Here is a 20154-nt window from a genome sequence, read left to right as displayed (position 1 = left end):
CACTTTCTCTCACAGAATCAGGATTTGGAAATCATAGATGGCGTTTCTTATTCTGTTATTTATAAAAAGGTGATATATGGATCCTCTCCCTAGAGAGTGCCATGGTCTAAACTGTACACCCTTCCATATTTATATGTGGATGTGTGTACTCCGAGGGCCTTACTTTGCTTTAAAGAATGAGTGAGGGACAGAGTAGATGGCTCAGTGGGGAACAGTATTTACCAATACGCTCGAGGACTGAGTTTGGACTCCCAGGACCTACAGAAAGCTGGATTCTTTACTTGTGTCTGTGATCCCAGTGCTTCTGCAGTGAGATAGGAGGTGGGAGCTTGTGGGCCGGCCAGCCTGTCTTGTGCAGCTAGAACAAGAGACCGTGTCTTAAACAAGGTGGAGTGTGAGACCCAGCACCTCCACGGGTGTCCTGTACCTTCTGCATAACTGTACTCATGAACATGGCACATGGAGAATGAGTCAAGGAATGTAGACGTGTGCTATATAAAAGTAACATCTGTAAGTGTTTCCTTCCTTCCTTCCTTCCTTCCTTCCTTCCTTCCTTCCTTCCTTCCTTCCTTCCTTCCTTCCTCCCTCCCTCCCTCCCTCCCTCCCTCCCTCCCTCCCTCCCTCCCTCCCTCCCTCCCTCCCTCCCTTCCTTCCTTCCTTCCTTCCTTCCTTTTGGAGACAGAGTTTCTCTATGTAGCCTTGGCTGGCCTGGAACTTGCTCTGTAGACCAAGCTGGCCTCTAACTCATAGAGATCTGACTGCCTCTACGCCGCCGCCCCCCTCCCTCTCCCATGCTGGGATTAAGGGCATGCGCCACCACCTCCCGGCTTAGTGATGCTTTTTAAAAACTGAGTATTTCTGTGTGTCTGTGTTTGGGTATGTGTACATGAGTGTAGATCCAAAGGCATTGGACCCTTTGGGCTGGAGTGACAGGTGGTAAGCAGCCTGACATGAGTGCTGGGAACTGAATCCTGTCCTCTAGAAGAGCAGCAAGTGCTCTTAACTGTGGAGCTCTCTCTTCAGCCACTAGTGAGGCTTTTTTTTTTTTTTTTTTTTTGATGATTTATTTGTTTATTTTGATGATATGTAATGTGGATCTAGTCTTGACACAAATTGCTCTAAGTGTTTACTGATGGTTAAACAACAACAACAAACCTAGCATAATCACTAATCCTTATCAAGGCTATACTCTAGCATGAGAATACAAGCCACAGGTAAACTGACAGTTGGCAATTAAGTCATAGAATAGGAAATGAAAGATGCTATGGACAAAGAGATCTTGGATATAGCATGAGGAGACTGAAAAATCAAAGGCACCCTGTGACTTCCAATCAGCCGTACCTTTTCACCTACTCCTTCTAAGTCTGGCTTAGTCTTGAGGTAAACATTTGTCTCTGCAGGTTCCCTAAGAGCAAGTCAGGCCACTGGCATGACATAACCCGCTGGTGACCATGAAAATAAGGAACTTAACTAAATGGCAGTGTTGCTTCTTTGCTACCATCAAGAGCTTTAGTGAGGCTTTTTAAACTGGAATTCAAAGCAGTGGCTCCTTCTCACTTGTAGTGGATTCCTTGGCTCCTCTTAAGGACCTTTAGTGTATTGAGAGAAGTCCAGGCCCTGCAGTTGTGAGAAGTAAAGGAGGGTTGGTGGTGAAGCCCTTGGGATGATTAAAATGGGGCAGAGCCCTGGGGAGGGGAACCCTCCCCATTCACACCTTCCCTGGCTTCCCTGTGGGCTCCCCCAAGAGGTGGAGGAGTGCAGGGCAGAGTGTCTCTCTCTGTTGTGCTGGTCTGTGCTGACCTGGGTCCTCCTGTGGGCAGGACCAACCTGGAGGCCTTGCAGAAGAAGCTGGAGGAGCTGGAGCTCGATGAGCAGCAGCGGAAGCGCCTTGAGGCCTTTCTGACCCAGAAGCAGAAGGTGGGGGAACTGAAGGATGACGACTTTGAGAAGATCAGTGAACTGGGGGCCGGCAATGGTGGAGTGGTGTTCAAGGTCTCCCACAAGCCGTCTGGCCTGGTTATGGCCAGGAAGGTGAGTTTGTGTGGGTAAACAGCTAATTGGATTAGCAATTGGGAGCCTGTGAATGGGTGGAAGAAAGCAGGTTTCTACTTAGTACTTTTTTGTTCAGTTTGATTTTGAACTTGCTGTCTGTCCGACTGGGAAATACTAAGGTCTGCTAATGTGATAATCACCATCCCTAGATTGGGGAATAACAGTGATTGATTCTTCTTTTGCTTCTTGTGTGCTATGGGAAGGACACCAGATATACTTGTCAAGTGCAGAAGGGGCTGCTCCCACCCCCACCCCCACCCCAAGCAGGGTTTCTCTGTGTAGCTTTGGTGCCTGTCCTGGCTCTCCCTCTGTAGACTAGGCTGGTCTTGAACTCACAGAAATCCGTCTGGCTCTGCCCAAGTGCTGGGATTAAAGTGTGTGCCACCACTTTGGTGGGGCTGCTTTTTTATACCTAGCCTTAGTGATTGGTGCTCAGGCCAAGGCTGAGTTCCATGGCTTCAGTCTTGAGCCGATGATTCCCTTTCCTGTCCACCATTGGTTGTCTCTTTGAACACAGTTGCCCTGCATAGAGAGGCCATGTTTTTCCATGTTTTTCAGCTCACTGTGTTCATTCTTCCCCTGTGTTTGTATTGTGCTGTTCCTTCTAGCTTTTCCAACAGCACACATCTTTGGGAGCCATCTCTTGTTTATCTCCTGTCAGTGTTCCAACTCCTCAATTGTCATTATTGTCTATGGCTCGACCTTATTAAATAACATTAAATGTATCTGTCACATTGTAAGCTGCTTAGTACAGTAACTAAGAACTGTCACTTGTCTCCTGGTTGGAACAAGGGACAGTGTTGAAGCATATTAGGGAACAGCTGAGAGTCTGGCTAAATCAATCCTTCCTGAAGTCAAGGAGGGATCTCTTGGGTGACTAAGGTTACCCTTCCTCTGTTCCGCATGCCTTTATACACCACAGCACAACTATGAATGATGTCCTGAAGGCCACATTTCCCTGTCTCTTAGCTCCTCGTTTTGCAGCTCCTGTATTACTTATAGCTTTATTCTTAAGATGGGTGAGTTCCCTGATCACCATTTTTGGAGCCTAGACTGGAACCATAACTGATTGCTGCTTACAGCTCAGGTGCTAACACCTGCCTGTGCATTGATACTCAACCCTGAATTAATAGGAGCTTGGTTTTAAAAATGGCCTGTTTGGGGATGGGAAGATGGCTTAGAGGGTAAAAGTGCTTGCTATACAAACGTGAGTACTTAAGTTCAAATCACCAGACCCCACATAACAGCTCAATTTGTAGGACGAGTATCTGTGATCTCAGTGTTTCTATAATGTGATAGGAATTTGTGGCCCAGTTAGCCTGGCATATGCAGCAGGAAAGCAAAGACCAGGGGCTGGAGAGCTGGCTCAGTGATTAACAGCAGTTACTGCTCTTGCAGAGGACCTGGGTTTGGTTCCAGCACCTACATGGCTACTTAAAACCATTGTAACTCCAGTTCCAGGGGATCTTGCAGACACAAGGTGCACATACATATACTCAGACATATATGCATACACATAAATATAAAAAACAAGTAAAAACAAAACAAAGAGACTGTCTCAAATGGGTAGAAGGTAAGGACAGACATCTGGGGTTGTCTTCTGACCTCCACATGTTCACCATTGCATGAGGGTGCCTATATTTACACACATGCTTGCTTGCGCGAGCACGCATGAGCACACACACAGATAAATTAATAAGAATAATAACTTTTTCAATTGCTTATTTTTCTTTTTTTTTTTTTTTTTTTTTTTTTGAGACAGGGTTTCTCTGTGTAGCTTTGCGCCTCTCCTGGAACTCACTTGGTAGCACAGGCTGGCCTTGAACTCAGAGAGATCCGCCTGGCTCTGCCTCCCGAGTGCTGGGATTAAAGGCGTGCGCCGCTGCCACCCAGTTTTTTTTGTTTTTTTTTTTTTGCTTATTTTTCTAAGTGTAGTGGTTCATGCCTATGATGGGTGTTTGAAAGACTGAGGTGGGAAGATTGTGAGTCCTCTGCCTCAGCTACAAAGTGAGTTTAAGGCCAATCTGGGCAGTATAGTGAGATCTTTCCTCAAAATAATAAAGTAAAGAGAGAGTTGGACTATAGTTTAGTGGTAGAGTACTTATATAGCATGTGCCAGGCTCTGTTTGGTCATCAGCACCTTAAAAAACAAAATCCCAAACCCTTCAGGAACGGAAATGACTGAAGAAAGGCTTTCTGCTTTACCCCCCTTCCTAAAAGCTTTCCCCTCACTTCTCCCCCAGCTAATTCACCTGGAGATCAAACCTGCAATCCGGAACCAGATCATCCGGGAGCTGCAGGTGCTGCACGAGTGCAACTCCCCATACATCGTGGGCTTCTACGGGGCCTTCTACAGCGACGGCGAGATCAGCATCTGCATGGAGCACATGGTATGCAGCCGTCTGTCTGCCTGGTGGCACTGGCTGGGAACGGGCTGGCTCTGGCCTCATTGTTGGCCTGGATGATGACCAGCTCTTTCCTGGCTCCCTGGTATAGTCACAGGATGACAGCCCTGTTTTCTGGGTACCCTCTTCTCTTCAAAGAGAAGTACTAGATGCCGGGAATTCCTGGTGGGCTTTTCTAGAGTTAATTTCCTAGTTTTCTCCTATTTTGATGACCATAAAGTTTTGATGTCCAAATCCGATTAATGCACTTCAAGTCCACTATGTGTACAGTGCTGTGTGCTATTTACAAGGTTCTGGGGTAGTGAATATGAAGACAGGGTTATTAGAAGTCTCTGCCTTCAGGTTTATAATGGACTTTAAGGGCAGCCTGTGGGGTTTTTATTTTTATTTTTTTGGTGAAGAGAGCAATAGTCTCACTAATATGCTAGTGAAAGGCAAAGTCAAGTCAGAGGGTGTTAATGGGCCAATCACATGTGTGGGAGCTAATCTGAAGTCCCTTCCTTTTCTTCCCACTGAGCATGATAACAACATAAAAATGTTCATGCTTACTGGGCATACATGAAGTGCCATCCTAAGCAAATCCGTATTTTATTGCATTCTCATGATTATCTTTAAAAAGACACAATACATTTATTGTGTGTGTGTGTGTGTGTGTGTGTGTGTGTGCGCGTGCGCGCGCGCGCACATGTGTACATGTGTGCAAAGTCCCATGGCATGCATGTGGAGGTTAACTGTGGAGTTGGTTCTTTCCTTCCACCATCGGTCCTGGGAATCGAACTCAGGTTGTGAGTTTTGAGGAAGCGCCTTTACCCACTGAGCCATCTCACCAGCCCCACAGCCCGATTTTGATCTCACCTACCGAGGAAATTAAAGCACAGAGACACTTGATCTCTGACTTTGCACTTAGGCCATGCAGTCAGGAAGTCCTCTTCAGCTTGGCCCCAGTGCTTGTACTTGGTTGACTCCACTGGATAGAGACAGGGCACAGGGCTTTTCTGTCCTTCAAGCCTAGGATCACTGGCTCTGTAGCTGAGGGAATGGCCTGGGGACTTTGGGAATCGGTTGTTTATTTGTATCTTTTTCCTTGCATAAACATAAATAATGATATTGTCGTGTTTGCCACTGTGTCGTGCCCTCCTCTTGAGTGTGCTGGGGATTAAACCCAGGGCCTCATACTTAGGAGGTAAGTGCTTTACTCTGGAGCTATATCCCAGCCCTGCCACTGTCTTCAAAGTTCAGAATATTCTTGACACCCTGGTAGAGGGCAGGTACTCAGTAAGTCTGTGTTTACTTAACACTGTTTGTCTTAGTTAGGCCTCTACTGCTGTAATAGAACGCCGTGACCAAAAGCAACTTGGGGTGAAAAGAGTTTATTTCAAGTGTCAACTCCCAGGTCACGCTCCATTATTGAGAGAAGTCAGGGTAGGAACTGATGCAGAGGCCATGGGTAGGTGCTGTGTACTGGCTTGTACCTAATGGCTTCTTCAGCTTCAGCCTGCCTTCTTGTGGCAGCTAGGACCGCCAGCCTAGGGGTGGCACTGCCCACTATAAGCTGGGACCTCCCACATCAATCATCATTCAAGAAAAGGTACCACAGGCTTGCCCACAGGCCAGTCTGGTAGAGGGAGGTGTTTTCTCAGTTAAGGTTCCCTCTTCTAAAAGACTAGCTTGTGTCAACTTGACATAAACGAGCTAGCACACCATTTCACTGTGACCTTGGGTAGACTTCCTGATCTCGTTGACTCTCGGTTTCCCCGTTTGTAAAGTGGCCATGATTCTATCTGTTTTGTTGTTGTGCGGGTTAGAATGACAGGCGTCAGTCTGTCAGTATGCCCTCCAATTCAGAGTATGCATTTTGCAAGTGCTAGCTCCTGCTTTTTCCATGCTGCTGGCAGTTTAGACAGGGGAGTCTACAAACCGGATGGCTCTTGTGATTTCAGCCTGGCACGGTGGCTATTGGCTCCCGTTCCCGTGTCCCTCCTGAGCTTTAGACCTAGACTGACTTTCAGAATGGTATCTGGTCTGAATGACCCTCAACTTCTCCACCTGAGGAGTCTTTGTTGATGGTCACCCCCACCCTAATTCTCTCTCGTTTTGAATATCTCTGCTTTTATGATCAAGAAGGGCCACATATACTGTTGTAATCATCTGCCAACATTTGTGGGTGCTGTGTGGAACTCGGTCCTGGAACTGACTTCTGCATGTCTAAAGGTTATAAGAAGGCTCTTGTTCCCTTTTGCTCAACTAGAGTGCAGCAGTGTCTGTGGGAAGCATGGGAACTCTTTCTGGGTTGGCTGTAGCTCCTTTCCTGGGCTGTGGATTCCCATTTAGGCTTGGCTGCCAAGGACTTTTCAGACAGGGTCTCATTACACAGCCCTGACTGGCTTGGAAGTTAGGTAAACCAGGCTGGCTTTGAATTCAGAGACCTACCTGCCTCTGCCTTCTGACTGCTGTGATTAAAGGCTGCACAACCAAGCCTGGCAGAATTATTACTACTACTTTTCATCCTCCTCCTTCCTTTTTTTTTTTTTTAAAAAAAGGGGGGGTCTCTGTGTGTAACCCTGGGTAGCTTGTAACTTACTATGTGGGTCAGGCTGCCTTTGAACTTGCAGTGTTTCTCCTGCCTCTGCCTCTTGCTTGCTGGGATGACAGGTGTGTGTCACTGTGCCTGACACTTTTGGATTTCTGATACTCTTGTGTTGATGGTCTTTTTTTGTTGTTGTTGTTCTAGCCCATAAAGAGTTTCGGTGCAGACAGATGTCTAAACAGCCTAAGATGTCTTAACAACTAGAGAGGGAAGAAGAGAAGTTGGGTGATACTGATAAGCCAGAAACAGGAAGGGCCAGAGTAGCCTTCTGTCCACTTAGGTCTAGCTAAAGTAATGGAAGGTGGGTGGTGGCATGACCAGTTATAATAGCAAGTAACTTTCAACTCTTTTGTTACTTGCTAAGTCCTTCTCACATTATGTAAGTTATTAATCTTGTCGCCCCCATCTTGTAAGATGGATTGTCAACTCCCTCAGCTGGCAGGTTGAGAGAGGAAGGCCCTGGGAGGTTTGTAATGGGCTTAACTCACAAAGACAATGAGTGCCAGCGTCTAAGCAGATCTGCTTCCTTTGGTTTCAGACTGTCCTCTCTCTGTGCAGGGCTGTACTTGTGGAATTCTGCTTCTCCACAGAGAAATGATTGGATGAGCTCCTCTTTAGGGGCCCCGCTCTGAGCTTACATCCTGTTTCCATGGTTTTGAGCACTTGTAGCCAGTCACGATATACTTTAATCAACACAGGTCTAGCTTTACAAACACTTATTTTTAGTGCTTGTTATATGCAAGGTGTCACATGAGTTGCCCTGAGGACTGGGCTGCTAGAGCTGTGCACAGGCTGGGGGCTGTGTTCTACATGTCTCAGTTTAGCTGTCCGAGCTGCTGAGTACCAGCCCGTTCTGCGAAGCCTCTGAAGCTCTCTCCCTAGGTCCCTGATAGGTCCCTGTACTCAGATGTCTCCCTCTAATGTGGGAGCCAAGAGGCTGTTTGTGGGTGAGCGTGGTTGCACTTCAGGGGCTAAGGTTAGGCCTCAAACACTGATAATGACCTGAAGGGCCCTGGTCAGGACTGGGCTTGCAGGGAGAGAGGTAAACCTTGGAAGCAGCAACACGACCTTCAGTCATTGTAAGAAAGAACGGTACCTTTTCTTTCTTCCATTTTATTTTGTTAGTTTTTTTCTCCTTGTGGTGCAGTGGATAGAATCCATGGCTTGGCCCACGCAGGTGGCAGGGCTGTACCCCTGAGCTGTACCTCTAGCCCTGGAGCAGTGTTTTTATACCAGAAGAGAACTCAGAGCAGCCTGAGGGTCTAGACAGCACTCTGTAGCAAGCAGCTATTGTGGAAGTCCATGAGCCACAAGAGCCAGCTCTGGACCCTTGTCACCCTTCCTTGGTCTCTGTCAGGTCCTCCTGCATCAGAGCCCCTTACTGTAAAAACTAGCTGCTGGCTGCCACTTGCCTCCAAGGTGGGGTCATATGAAGAACTCTGCTCTGTGCTCACGTCCTAGCTTCTAACGGGTTTTGGTCCCCACTGTAACAGTCTGTCTGACATTCTGTGTCATTAACATGTATTTCCAACAGGTGATTAGGAAAATTTCCAAGCACAGAGAGAGCTGAAGGACTTTACAGTAACCACCACCTCAATTCTGCCGCTAGCATTTTTGCCACACATTTGCTTCCCTAACCATTGTCCATTATATCCACTGCTCAAATGCTTTTTGAGATGCATTTTAAAGTCAGCTGTAACACGAATCTTAAAAGATCTTATTAATAAAAAACTCAGTGCCAGCTATTGGGGTAAATGCTGAAAGATCAGAGAGATAGAATAAGCCACAGCTAACCTCACCTTGCCAACTTCTCAGCCGATCCTGTTTCCTCAAACTGGAAGCTTCCGAGTCCTCATCCAAATGGATCTCAGCTGAACTGCTGCTAAAAGCCTAAAAGCTTAACAAGGCTCTAGTTCCTGGTCCTCACGCCTTATATACCTTTCTGCTTCCTGCCATCACTTCCTGGGATTAAACGTGCATGTCACCATGCCTGGCTGTTTCCAGTGTGGCCTTGAACTCAGAGATCCGGATGGATCTCTCCCTCCCAAGTGATAGGATTAAAGGTGTGTGTGCCACCATTTTCTGGCCTCTATGTCTGTCTAGTGGCTGTTTTATTCTCTGACTCCAGAAAAGTTTATTAGGGTGCACAATATATTGGGGGACACAGTATCACTACAGTCAGTTTGTGTCATCAGCATGCACTGTCTGTTTTCTGAAGCATTCAGCCAGGGACTCACCTCCATTAGAAATAAGTCTGAATTTTGAGAGCCAAGGGAATAGGATGCTCCCTTACCAGAACAGAACGCTCTTGCCTACAGAGAGGAGGATTTCTGCTCAGTTGGTAGCTGAGCAACCGGGGAGCAGGGAGTTGGAGTTGATGGTTCTGAGGCAGGAGTAAAAGCTTTTAAGCTATTATTTTCATAAAGCATTTGTCTCTCTATAGAAAACCATCACAGAAGTACCATTGACTTAGTTAATAATTGGCTTCTAAAAATAAGCACCATGTCAGCAGTGGTAGTCGGTGATCACAAGCTCTTGGCAGCAGTGAAGAAGCAGAACCAGAGTGCTGCAGGGTTGGTTGCGGGAGGCTGGAGGCTGGGTGATCCTGATTAGCTTGTCTGGTGAGCCCCTTGTTCTCCCTCTAGCGCTGCTTGGCACCCTGGAGGGTAAAGGAAGGAGCCGGTGTGCCTTCTTTTTAATAGCTTTCTTCTCGTGTGTGTGCGTGTGTGTGTGTGTGTGTGTGTGTGTGTGTGTGTGTGTGTCCTGTATACAAAGTTCTCTCTCTCTCTCCCCCTTTCTCCCCTTCTCTCTTCTCTCTCTCAGCTGATGTTCTCATCTTAGAACAGCAGGAGCAGATTCCTTAACTTCTGCCTCCATCAAGTGTTGATTTTCTAGATGGGAACTTGGCCACAGCTGGTCATTTCTAATCCAGTCTGATCAGCCCTGCATCTCTTCGTGAACCCACGGTGAACTGGAAATACTTCCCTTACCACCCCCTGGGAAGGTCATATGCATTAGTTAGCTGGACTGCCCGCTCTCCTCTGCTGTGGTTAGGGTCATTTAAAGGTAGTGCCATTCATTGCCAAAACGGTGAAGAAACATGAGAGCCACCAGGTTAGTTTTCTACCCCATTTGAATCCAGTTTCACAGAGCAGCTTTGTTACCTTGCTTTTGATGATCATTTCTTGATTAGGCAAAGCCATTCAAACTAAGGAGCTGAAACTATATCCAGTTAGAGGCAAATTAGAAGTAGCTTGTCAGCTTTCTGTGTTTTCCCTTTGGTGAAGGATACAGAGTTGCCGCGGTGTTTGTAGGAGCCTGCTGACTTGGGGAAGGGGTGTTCCTGGGATTTGGTATTGTCCTGATTTGGCCAGACGGAGACTGTGGCACTGAAGGCAACCAGAATCACGGGATCCGTTTGATGGCATGAGCTTATTAGCATGGTCACAGCCTGGGTAGAGGCTCTTGGAAAGGAAGTGTATGTGTAAAGGGGGTTCTCGCCTTGACTCTGTCTTCCATTCCCTGGAGGCTCTACTCTTCCTGGTGACTCACCCCACTAACATGCAATTGTGCTAGGGCGTTCATTGTGATCAGAAGTCATTTATACTGAGGGATGTTCCTGTGCTATGTAAAACTGTCCTGCATTTGACCGTCTACACAGATATATTTGCAGGCACCTCTGTGTGTGTTTGTGTGTGTGTGTGTGTGTATATGTATTTGTGCACGTACACACTCTTGAGGTACCATCACCCTTGTTTGCATGTTTGGAGATGAGAGGTTGACAGTGAGTATCATCATCACCTTTTTCTTTCTTTCTTTCTTTCTTTCTTTCTTTCTTTCTTTCTTTCTTTCTTTCTTTCTTTCTTTCTTTCTTTCTTTCTTTCTTTCTTTCTTTCTCTCTCTCTCTCTCTCTCTCTCTCTCTCTCTCTCTCTCTCTCTCTCTCTCTTTCTTTTTTGGTTTTTTGAGACAGGGTTTCTCTGCGTAGCTTTGCACCTTTCCTGGAACTCACTTGGTAGCCCATGCTGCCCTTGAACTCAGAGAGATCCGCCTGGCTCTGCCTCCCGAGTGCTGGGATTAAAGGCCTGAATTTCTTTAGTCACTCTTTACCTTACTGTTTAGAGACAGGATCTCTCGATCATCATTTCATCTAGAGTGGCTGGCCAGCAAATTCCCAGGGGTTTGCCTGTCTCCCTCCTTCTCCTGTCCCCCACCAGCTCTGAGGTTATGAGTGTGTACCACCAGCCCGACTTTTATAAGGGCACTGGGATTTGAACTCAGGTCCTCATGATTGAGCAGCAAGCCCTTTACCCCCTGAGCCCTCTCTTTAGCCCGTACTGGGACCATTTTTTTTTCTTCTGTTTCCTTTAGCATTGGCCATCTAGAGTTGACAGTAATAGAAATTGGGTCAAACCATCCTTCTTGTGAGCATAGGATTTTAAAATTGGTAATCTGGTTTTTAGTATTGAATCAGATAATTTGTTTTGGGAAGTCTGTATTCTTTTTTTTTTTAAAGATCTATTTTTATTTTATGTGTATGTGAATGTATGCTCTGGGTGGGTGGATGCCTCCATAGGACAGAAGAGCAGAAGAGTGTGTTGGATCCACTGGAGCTAGATTTAGAAACAGTTGTGAGCTGCTTGACATGGGTGCTGGGAACCGAACTTGGGTCCTGTGGAAGAACAAGCAGTGCTATTGGCCCCTGAGCTGACTTTCCTAGCCCCAGGTCTGGATTCTTGAATGAGTCTTGTTTAGAAAGGCAGTTGCTTGATGTCTGCCTACTGGTACCTTTGTACAAAATGGATGTTTGGCATATTTTAATTTATTTAGTAGATTTATTTCCCTACTTAAATACATTAGTAATTTTAAAAGTAAAACATTCAGTATTTGTAGAAAAATCTATAAACAGTAGAAAGGGCAAGGAAAAAACTGATAATCTTACTGCTTAGACAGAAGGGAACAGCCCTACTTAACATTTTGACTTTGCTTTGTTAGAATACACAACCCTTTTTAACTTTGAAAAGGTGGCCTCTGTTTTCCTCTGTTTGCCGTGTTATATATGGTTCCCTTGTCTCATTGTCACTGGCTGCATCATAGAGACACAATTTTGGAGACCGCATGTTTGTGCGAACTTTGAATGTATATCCAGAGTCTCACTCTTCTTCAAGGCTCAGCTTCAAGATCATTGTTTCTAGCTCTTCCCTTAGCCACTGTGTCTGAGAATTGCTTCCAGTGACGGATGTGTTATCTCTTCAAGGAAAGAGGTCCCTCTGTTTTATTCTTTCTGGAGATGGGGTCTTACTAGGTTATGTAGTCCAGGCTTTCCTAAATCTTGGGATCCTCTTTCTCAGTCTCCCCATGGGGAATTCTCCCTGTGGGGGTGGAGTGGGATGGAATGTGCTAGAGTGTGCTAGTCCCTGAAGGCTTTACTGCCATCAGAAAACCATCTCTGAAGAGACAGTAATGAAACTCAGTTCAGCGTAGCCTAGTTAGCCATCACTGGTACAAACTTCTAGAGTCTGACCCTACGGTTTTTTGTTGTTGGTGTTGGTGTTGTGTTTTTTTTTTTTTAAGCCATATCTAAGCATAGCATAATTTTGGAAAAAAGTGTTCTAATGATAATTCAACAGTCCTGTGTGTACAACAAAGCTTAAGACATGTTTACATTGAAACTCTTTACAAAGTACATAGGGCTTCTTCCATAAAGATGGATGCTGTTGACTCTGAAATAGTGCTCACAATTTAGGGAGCTCACAAGTCTAGGGAGAATGACTGAGGTCAACATAATGCTTATGGAAGTCAAGATTGGCATGACTCTAAGATAATACAGAAATCACTTAGGCTGTTGTAAAGGACAGGTGACATCTCTCATGAGGATAGCTCTAATGGACTTAGAAGCAATGCTTAATTTAGGGGGAAAGGATCAGGGTTAAACAAAACATAAATTCTGGGGGATACAGGTGAAGCCTAGTTATACAGATAGCAAAGGATCACCAGATTGTAAACTATATCCTTTCCAAGCATTCCAGGATGAAGACAGGTAACCATCTCCTTCCTTGGAAGAGACAAGTCTGCATGTTTAACTTTCCTAGCTTTTTTGGTGCTTATCTGTGTGCACAAGGACCTCTTGCACTCTACATCTTTCCTCTTAACCTCCACTCCCAGCTGCTGTGGTTCTTAAAACACTAGATGTGGATTCCTTTATTTCTGCCTCCATCAAGTCAGATCTGCTATATTACTTTTCACCTTATTCCCTTGAGACAGGGTCTGACTGTGAACCAGGAGCTAGGCTGGCAGCCAGCAAGCCCCAGGGATCCTCCTGTCTCTTCCCCCTCCACAGTGCTGAGTTATAGGTGTGCACATGGCCATGCCTAGCTTTTATATGCATGCTGGGGATTTGAACTCAGATCCTCATGCTTGCATAGTGAACACTCTTACTCACTGAGAAGTTTTCTAGGTGGGGCCTTGACCACAGTTGGCCATTTCTAGCCCTGTCTGTCCCTGTGTCTCTTCATGGACTGAGAATGAAATGAACTGCATAGCATCTCAGGAGTGTGAAACTGTTGAGTGTCTTGGCTTTCAATCTTGCTGAAATATCGTATTCATTTCTTTCCTTGCTCCTTCCTTTGCTTGGTACAGACCTGACTCCTGAGTATGATTTCAGTGGTAATATTGTCTTCTGCATTGAGTCAGAATTGCTTCTCCCTTCTTCAATGTATCTAAAGTATTTGTCTTATACTGTTCTGGATTTATTACTTAAAAATTTTGAGGATAAGAGCTAGCTCTTTTCATATCTCTACCCCTTTATATTTACCACATAGTCATGACACTTTGTAGGATTTATAGAAAGAATGATTGCCTCCTATGACATTTTTCTTTTGATTTTTGATAATTGGTTTGTTAGGAGAATACCAGATGTCAGTCAACTGAAATGATAGTGCTCAGTGCTAACACTGGCGGCTGGAGATAGTGCTCAGCCATTTAGAGCATTTACTGTTATTGTATGTGCTCTAAACCAGGTTCGGTTCCCAGAACTCAAATGGTGGCTTAAGCCACTCCTAACTCCATTTCCAAGAGATCCAGTGCTCTCTTCTGGGCTTGGAGGGAGTTTATTTTTATTTTATGTGTACGAGTGCTTGCCTTTATATATATATGTATGCATCACATGCATGCCTGGTACCTTTGGAGGTCAGAAGAGGACATTGAATCCCTTGGAACTGGAATTAAAGATGGCTGTGAGCTGCTGTGTGGGTTCTGAGAGCTGAACCAGAGTCCTCTGCAGGAACAGGGGCTGTGAACTGCTGAGCCATCTCTCCTAAAACTGCATTTAAATTTGAAAATTTAAATGTATGTATGTATGTATGTGTGTTACAGCACACGTGGAGGACAAAGACCAGCTTTTGTGAATTATTTTTCTCTTTCCACCGTGGATTCTGGGCACTCAGGTTGTCAGGGTTATGTGGCCAGCGCTTCTACCCACTGAGCCATGGTGCTGACCCCAAACAGCTAACTCACGTATCAAGTTCTTACTCTATGCCAGATATTCTGAGTGCTTCATTTGTCTTAGTTTGTTTAATCTTTATTGCAGCCCGTGACTGTAACAGTAGTCTTCTAATTATTCACAGCAGTAGATAGTGAGCGGCAGTTAGTGTTTAAACTTCTGGCAGGTTAGCTCTAGAGCCTGCACAGCTGATACTATCCTATGCTGTGAGTGAGGGCAAAGCAAGCCTTTTTTAATGACCACTGTGTACTAGTCATTTGTTTAAAGAAGCCCACAGGATTTTGTTTGATCATTATTTGAAGCCTGCCTCAGTTTTTGATAACTGGGTCAAACTGAAGGATGCTTGCGTCTGAATCTGTGTTAAGCAAGTGTCTTACATATGGTAGTCACATTCTTCTGAAGTTTAATCGTTGATATCGTAGAAACATTGTCATTAACTGGTCTGCATTCTTGTTCTTAGGATGGTGGGTCCTTGGATCAAGTTCTGAAGAAAGCTGGAAGAATTCCTGAGCAAATTTTAGGAAAAGTTAGCATTGCTGTGAGTATGTAGTAAAGTTTTTCTTCTGAAGTAGTAAATTAAGAGGAGATAGTGAAGGAGGAAGATAAATCAATGAAGGGAGTTTATTTCAAAAACAGTGTTTCTCAGCTGGGCGGTGGTGACACACGCCTTTAATCCCAGCACTGGGAGGCAGAGGCAGGCGGATCTCTGTCAGTTCGAGGTCAGCCTGGGCTACAGGGTGAGTTCCAGGAAAGGCGCAAAGCTACACAGAGGAAACCCTGTCTCGAAAAACCAAAACCAAAACAACAACAACAAAAACCAGTGTTTCTCACCAGAGATTTTTCTGTGGAGTATGACCTTAAACTTCTGATACTTCTGCCTCTGCGGCTCCCCCAGTGCTAGGATGGCAGGCGTTCACCACCACATCCCGTTTTATGCTGTGCTGAGGATCGAAGTGTGGGCCTTATACATACAAGCACTTCACCAACTGGGCTAAATCCCCAGCCCCAATCTTTGTGTTCAAACCTGTGTCTGAAAAACAGAGTAAGGTATCTTGGGAGATTCTTGTTGGTGGTAGTAGAAAAGATCTTTAAAATTGCCTATTTGGAACAATATCTCTTGCAGGGTGTTTTGAGAAATTCCTTATGCTTGGCCATCCTTAGTTTAACCTAACAGTAATGCTTTATAGAACATACATGTGGCTGCTTGATAAGGCGGGTTCGTTGTCTGTGGATGTTGAAGAAGAGCTTGTCTTTCTAAGCCATGCCATTTCAGTTTCCCGTCTTTTTACCTTCCTCTCCTCCAGGTGATAAAGGGCCTGACATATCTGCGGGAGAAGCACAAGATTATGCACAGAGGTGAGAAAGTACTGCCAGATGTTTTATTCTGAATGACAACTGAAACCTGAAGCTTCTCACATTTCTTTTATATGTTTTGTTTTGGAATGAAAGCCCTTTACTAAGCTGGCAGTGGTGGCGCATGCCTTTAATCCCAGCACTTGGGAGGCAGGGGCAGGCGGATCTCTGTGAGTTTGAGGGCAGCCAAAGCTATATAGTGAGACCCTGTCTCAGGGAAAAACAAAACAAACAAACAAACAAAAAAACAAAACAAAACCAACAACAGCAACAAAAAAGTCCTTTACTAATTTTTTTGTTTTTGGGTTTTTGGTTTTTTTTTTTTGAGACAGGGTTTCTCTGTGTAGTTTTGGTGTCTGTCCTAGATCTCACTCTGTAGCCCAGGTTGGCCTTGAACTCGCAGAGATCCTTATGAGTGCTGGGATTAAAGGCGTGCGCCGCCGCCACTCGGCTCCCTTTACTAATGTTTTTTATTTGTTTGTTGTGCATCTGTTTTGTTGTTGCTGTTGTTTGGTTAGTTTTGTTTGGTGCTTGAGATGGTGTCTCTTAAGTATCTTGGCTGTTCTATAACTCACTACATAGATCAGGCTGACCTCAAACTCACAGAGACCCACGTGCCTCTACCTCCCAAGTGCATTCTTTGTTTATTTTGTTTTGAGAGATAGGTTTTCACATTGTAGAACAAGTTTGCTGAAGACTCACTGTGTCGTCCTTGAATCTGTGGTAGTCCTCCTACATTAACCTGCTGAACGCTTGGGTTACAGGCGTGAGCACCTCACTGGCACTCTACACTAGCTACGGTCATAGCCAAGAACCTCTTTAAAAATATGATAGTAACCAGGCGGTGGGGACAAACGCCTTTAATCCCAGCACTCATAAGACAGAGGCAGGTGGATCTCTGAGTTCGAGGCCAGGCTAGTCTACAGAGTGAATTCCAGGACTGCCAAGAAATACAGAAATCCTGTATTAATGTATTAGTAAACAGGCATAATGTGCAGGCCTTTATTTCCAATGCCTAGGAGGCAGAGGCAGGTGGATCTCTGAGTTCTATCTAGGCCAACTTGGTCTACATAGTGCTGTCTGGATCAGCCAGAGTTACATGATAAGACCCTCTCTCACAAAAAAAAACATGTTAATAATATAAAACTAGGTAGTAAAATATGACCAGCTGCTCTCAGGTGTGGTTGGGACAGGTACCTTTAACTGGATGAGTAGGGCTCTGGTCCTAGTGAGATGTTTTGCCTTGCCTATATAGCCAGTTAGCTCTTTTTTTTTCCTCTCTCTCTTTCTCTTTTTTAGATTATTTATTTATTATATATACAATGTTCTGTCTGCATGTTTGCCTACATGCCAGAAGAGGGCATCAGATCTCATTATAGATGGTTGTGGGCCCCTGAGTGGTTGCTGGGAATTGAACTCAAGACATCTGGAAGAGTGGTCAATGTTCTCAACCTCTGGGCCATCTCTCCGGCCCTCTTACATGTCCAGAGGATCCACACCAAATGGGAATTTAAGAGATAAGCAGGTTCTCATTCCTAATGATTTGTCTCTGCTTTCATGGAGCACACTTCCTGGGCAGGAGGAATATGACTGATGTTCCCAGGTAACCAGTGCTCACACTTTGGCCAACTTATGGATTCCATAAGGTGAACTGGTCCTCTGGGATGTGCTCTGGTGCTGTACAGGCTATTGTATTCTATTTCCCTTGGGTAGCCAGTGGGAAGAGCAGTCTGTGTGGCTCAGCATGGCTCAGCCTAGTACATGTGGTTTGTGAGCTGCTGGCCAGGCACTGGGCAGGAAATCTGTGACCCCATTTGACCTCTTAGGTGACATTCCAGTGATAGTCATGTGCAGGTGCATGACTAGGTCCCTCCATGTTAACTACTCCCTCCTCAAAATCTCTTCCTTTATCCAAGACAAGTAATTAATAAATGTAAAATATTTATAGAATACCTGCCAAGTGCAGTGTACTGGTTGAGTCATGTGGGGGCCATAGAGAAGGTTCATAGATGAATTGTGTCTTCCAGGAGAAAGAGAGGACTCTGGTATATGGTGGAAGATAACTAGTGTTTTTATGCATGAGTCATTACCTCACCAACGTTCTAACAGAATCTGATGTAACATAATTTATTATTCAGGATTCTTTGATTGTGTCAGACTTGAGATTACTTAATCAGAAGATGGAATGTGGCCGGGCGGTGGTGGCGCACGCCTTTAATCCCAGCACTCGGGAGGCAGAGCCAGGCGGATCTCTGTGAGTTCGAGGCCAGCCTGGACTACCAAGTGAGCTCCAGGAAAGGCGCAAAGCTACACAGAGAAACCCTGTCTCGAAAAACCAAAAAAAAAAAAAAAAAAAAAAAAAAAAGATGGAATGTGTTGGCTTGAGTCACCACAAAGCTGAAGGCAGTGATGAAGATGGGATTGAAATTAGAGCCTCGGAACCCTGGTCAGCTGGGTCTTCCTTCTTTTTGTATGGCTTTCCTTTCAGGCAGAATCCATCTCTCTCTCTGTCTCTCTCTCTGTCTCTCTCTCTCTCTGTCTCTCTCTCTCTCTCTCTCTCTCTCTCTCTCTCTCTCTCTCTCTCTCTCTCTCTCTCTCTCTCTCTCTCTCTCGACAGGGTTTCTCTGTGTAGCTCTGGCTGTCCTGGAACTCACTCTGTAGACCAGGCTGGCCTCAGACTCACAGAGATCTGCCTGCCTCTGCCTCCTGAGTGCTGGGATTAAAGGTTTGCACGACTAACCCCCAGCCAGACAGATTCACTTTAGTGAGGGCTGCATGGACCCTACCAGCCACTTACATATCAGGTCCTGGATGTACTCCACTCCGGATAAAGCTTCACCTGCTCTCCCCAGTTCACATCAGTGTCTGCCTCTGCCTCCAGAGTGCTGGCATTAAAGGTGTGCACTACTATACCCCAGCATAAGTTTTTAAGGAGCCACAGAGCTGAGTGTAAGCAGTGGTGGTGTGTCCTTGTCTGCTGCCCTATTGACATGTACTCTAAAGAGGTCCTGAATGCCTTAGCTAGAGTTATATGAAAGTGGGCTTTTCGGAGCCTTCCTTTTCTGTTCCTAGTCCCCTATGAGCACCAGTATCCTCCAGAACATCACAGGGGTGCCAGCAGCAGCTTACAACAAAAAGTCCTTAGCAGCAGGCAGGATTTCAGCCTCTCAAATCCTGTCACTTGGGACAAGTCATCTATCCATATAGCAGGATCTGACTTTGTCTTATTTTATAAGCTGTTTTAGTAGATTCTTGTATAATATATTTCTAGATGGCTTTGTCCCTCGCCAGGCACTGTCCTGTCTGCCAGGGCTTTTCTTACAGAAAGTTGGTGTAGCCTCATGAGGTGTTTTGGGGAGGCTATCCTCTTATCTTTGTGTGCAGAGGCATGCTTGCTCCTGCTTGCTCCTGCTTGCTCCTTGAGTTCTAGGAGGTTGTTTGTCTCAGCTATACGGGCAAGTGGAGTACAGGGAGAGAACTCCTCTTGCTTCTGTCTAGACTGTTCTTCCTTGCAGATGGAAGGAGTGGCTGATTTTAGCTGGAATCCAGTGGGCTGGTTTCTTGGCTAGAAATGTGAGTCTTATTCTCTCTGGAACTATCCTGTGAAGGGCTGTATATGATTTCATCTTTCATTTCTCAAGAGCCAGGCAGGACCAGATACTGGAAGAGGGAGAGTTTCCTACTTGGGAAGAGTCATTGCGGGGAGGTATTTGACATAGCTGTGAAGCTGAGGTCTAAGTGTACATGTGGTGGTGGCCTGGAAAGGCTTTCCAGGTAGAATGAAACAGGCACATGGAGACTGGAAACATGAGGCTGTAGCACAGGAAATAAGGTTTCTAGAACAGAGGTAAGGGTCAGGAACTAAAGTAAGAAATGGTTCACTACATGTCCTGGTGCTGGAGTGTTCCTGAACAGGGCATGGGCCTGGATTCTAAGGATAAGGACTCCGGTGCTGTGGCTAAGAGAGGATAGTTCTTCAGGAGTTACCGTAGCCTAATGACACAATGTGAGTGAGTGAGGCTGGCCTTGAGTGATCCCAGCAAAATTGTCAGTAATTTCTCACTCTTTCCTCTTCCATTTCTTGGAACAGCCTAGGATCAGATGAAACTCTGGCCAGTAATTGTCTGATAGCACCAAGGTGATGGCATTTAGTAAAAGACCGTTGAGCAGGGTGTGGTGATACATGCCTATAATCCTAGTATTTGGGAGTCAGAGACAGGCGGATCTCTGTGAGTTTGAGGCCAGCCTGGTTTACATG

The 20154-nt window shown here is 45.4% G+C and overlaps 1 protein-coding gene across 2 annotated transcripts in view; it reads left to right on the top strand.

Moving 5' to 3' along the window:
* Map2k1 (mitogen-activated protein kinase kinase 1) overlaps positions 1-20154 on the top strand; it is a 79572-nt gene that overhangs the window by 43669 nt on the left and 15749 nt on the right. For both annotated transcript variants that reach the window (XM_006971430.4, XM_076576488.1), the window contains exons 2-5: positions 1821-2031; positions 4296-4442; positions 15004-15081; positions 15848-15899. In XM_006971430.4, the coding sequence (XP_006971492.1) occupies positions 1821-2031; positions 4296-4442; positions 15004-15081; positions 15848-15899 (488 nt within the window). The remainder of the gene's footprint in view (positions 1-1820; positions 2032-4295; positions 4443-15003; positions 15082-15847; positions 15900-20154) is intronic.

This window comes from Peromyscus maniculatus, chromosome 7 (assembly GCF_049852395.1).
Source record: "Peromyscus maniculatus bairdii isolate BWxNUB_F1_BW_parent chromosome 7, HU_Pman_BW_mat_3.1, whole genome shotgun sequence".
NCBI classification, from domain to species: Eukaryota; Metazoa; Chordata; class Mammalia; order Rodentia; family Cricetidae; genus Peromyscus; species Peromyscus maniculatus.
This window is presented reverse-complemented; position numbering and strand designations above follow the sequence as displayed.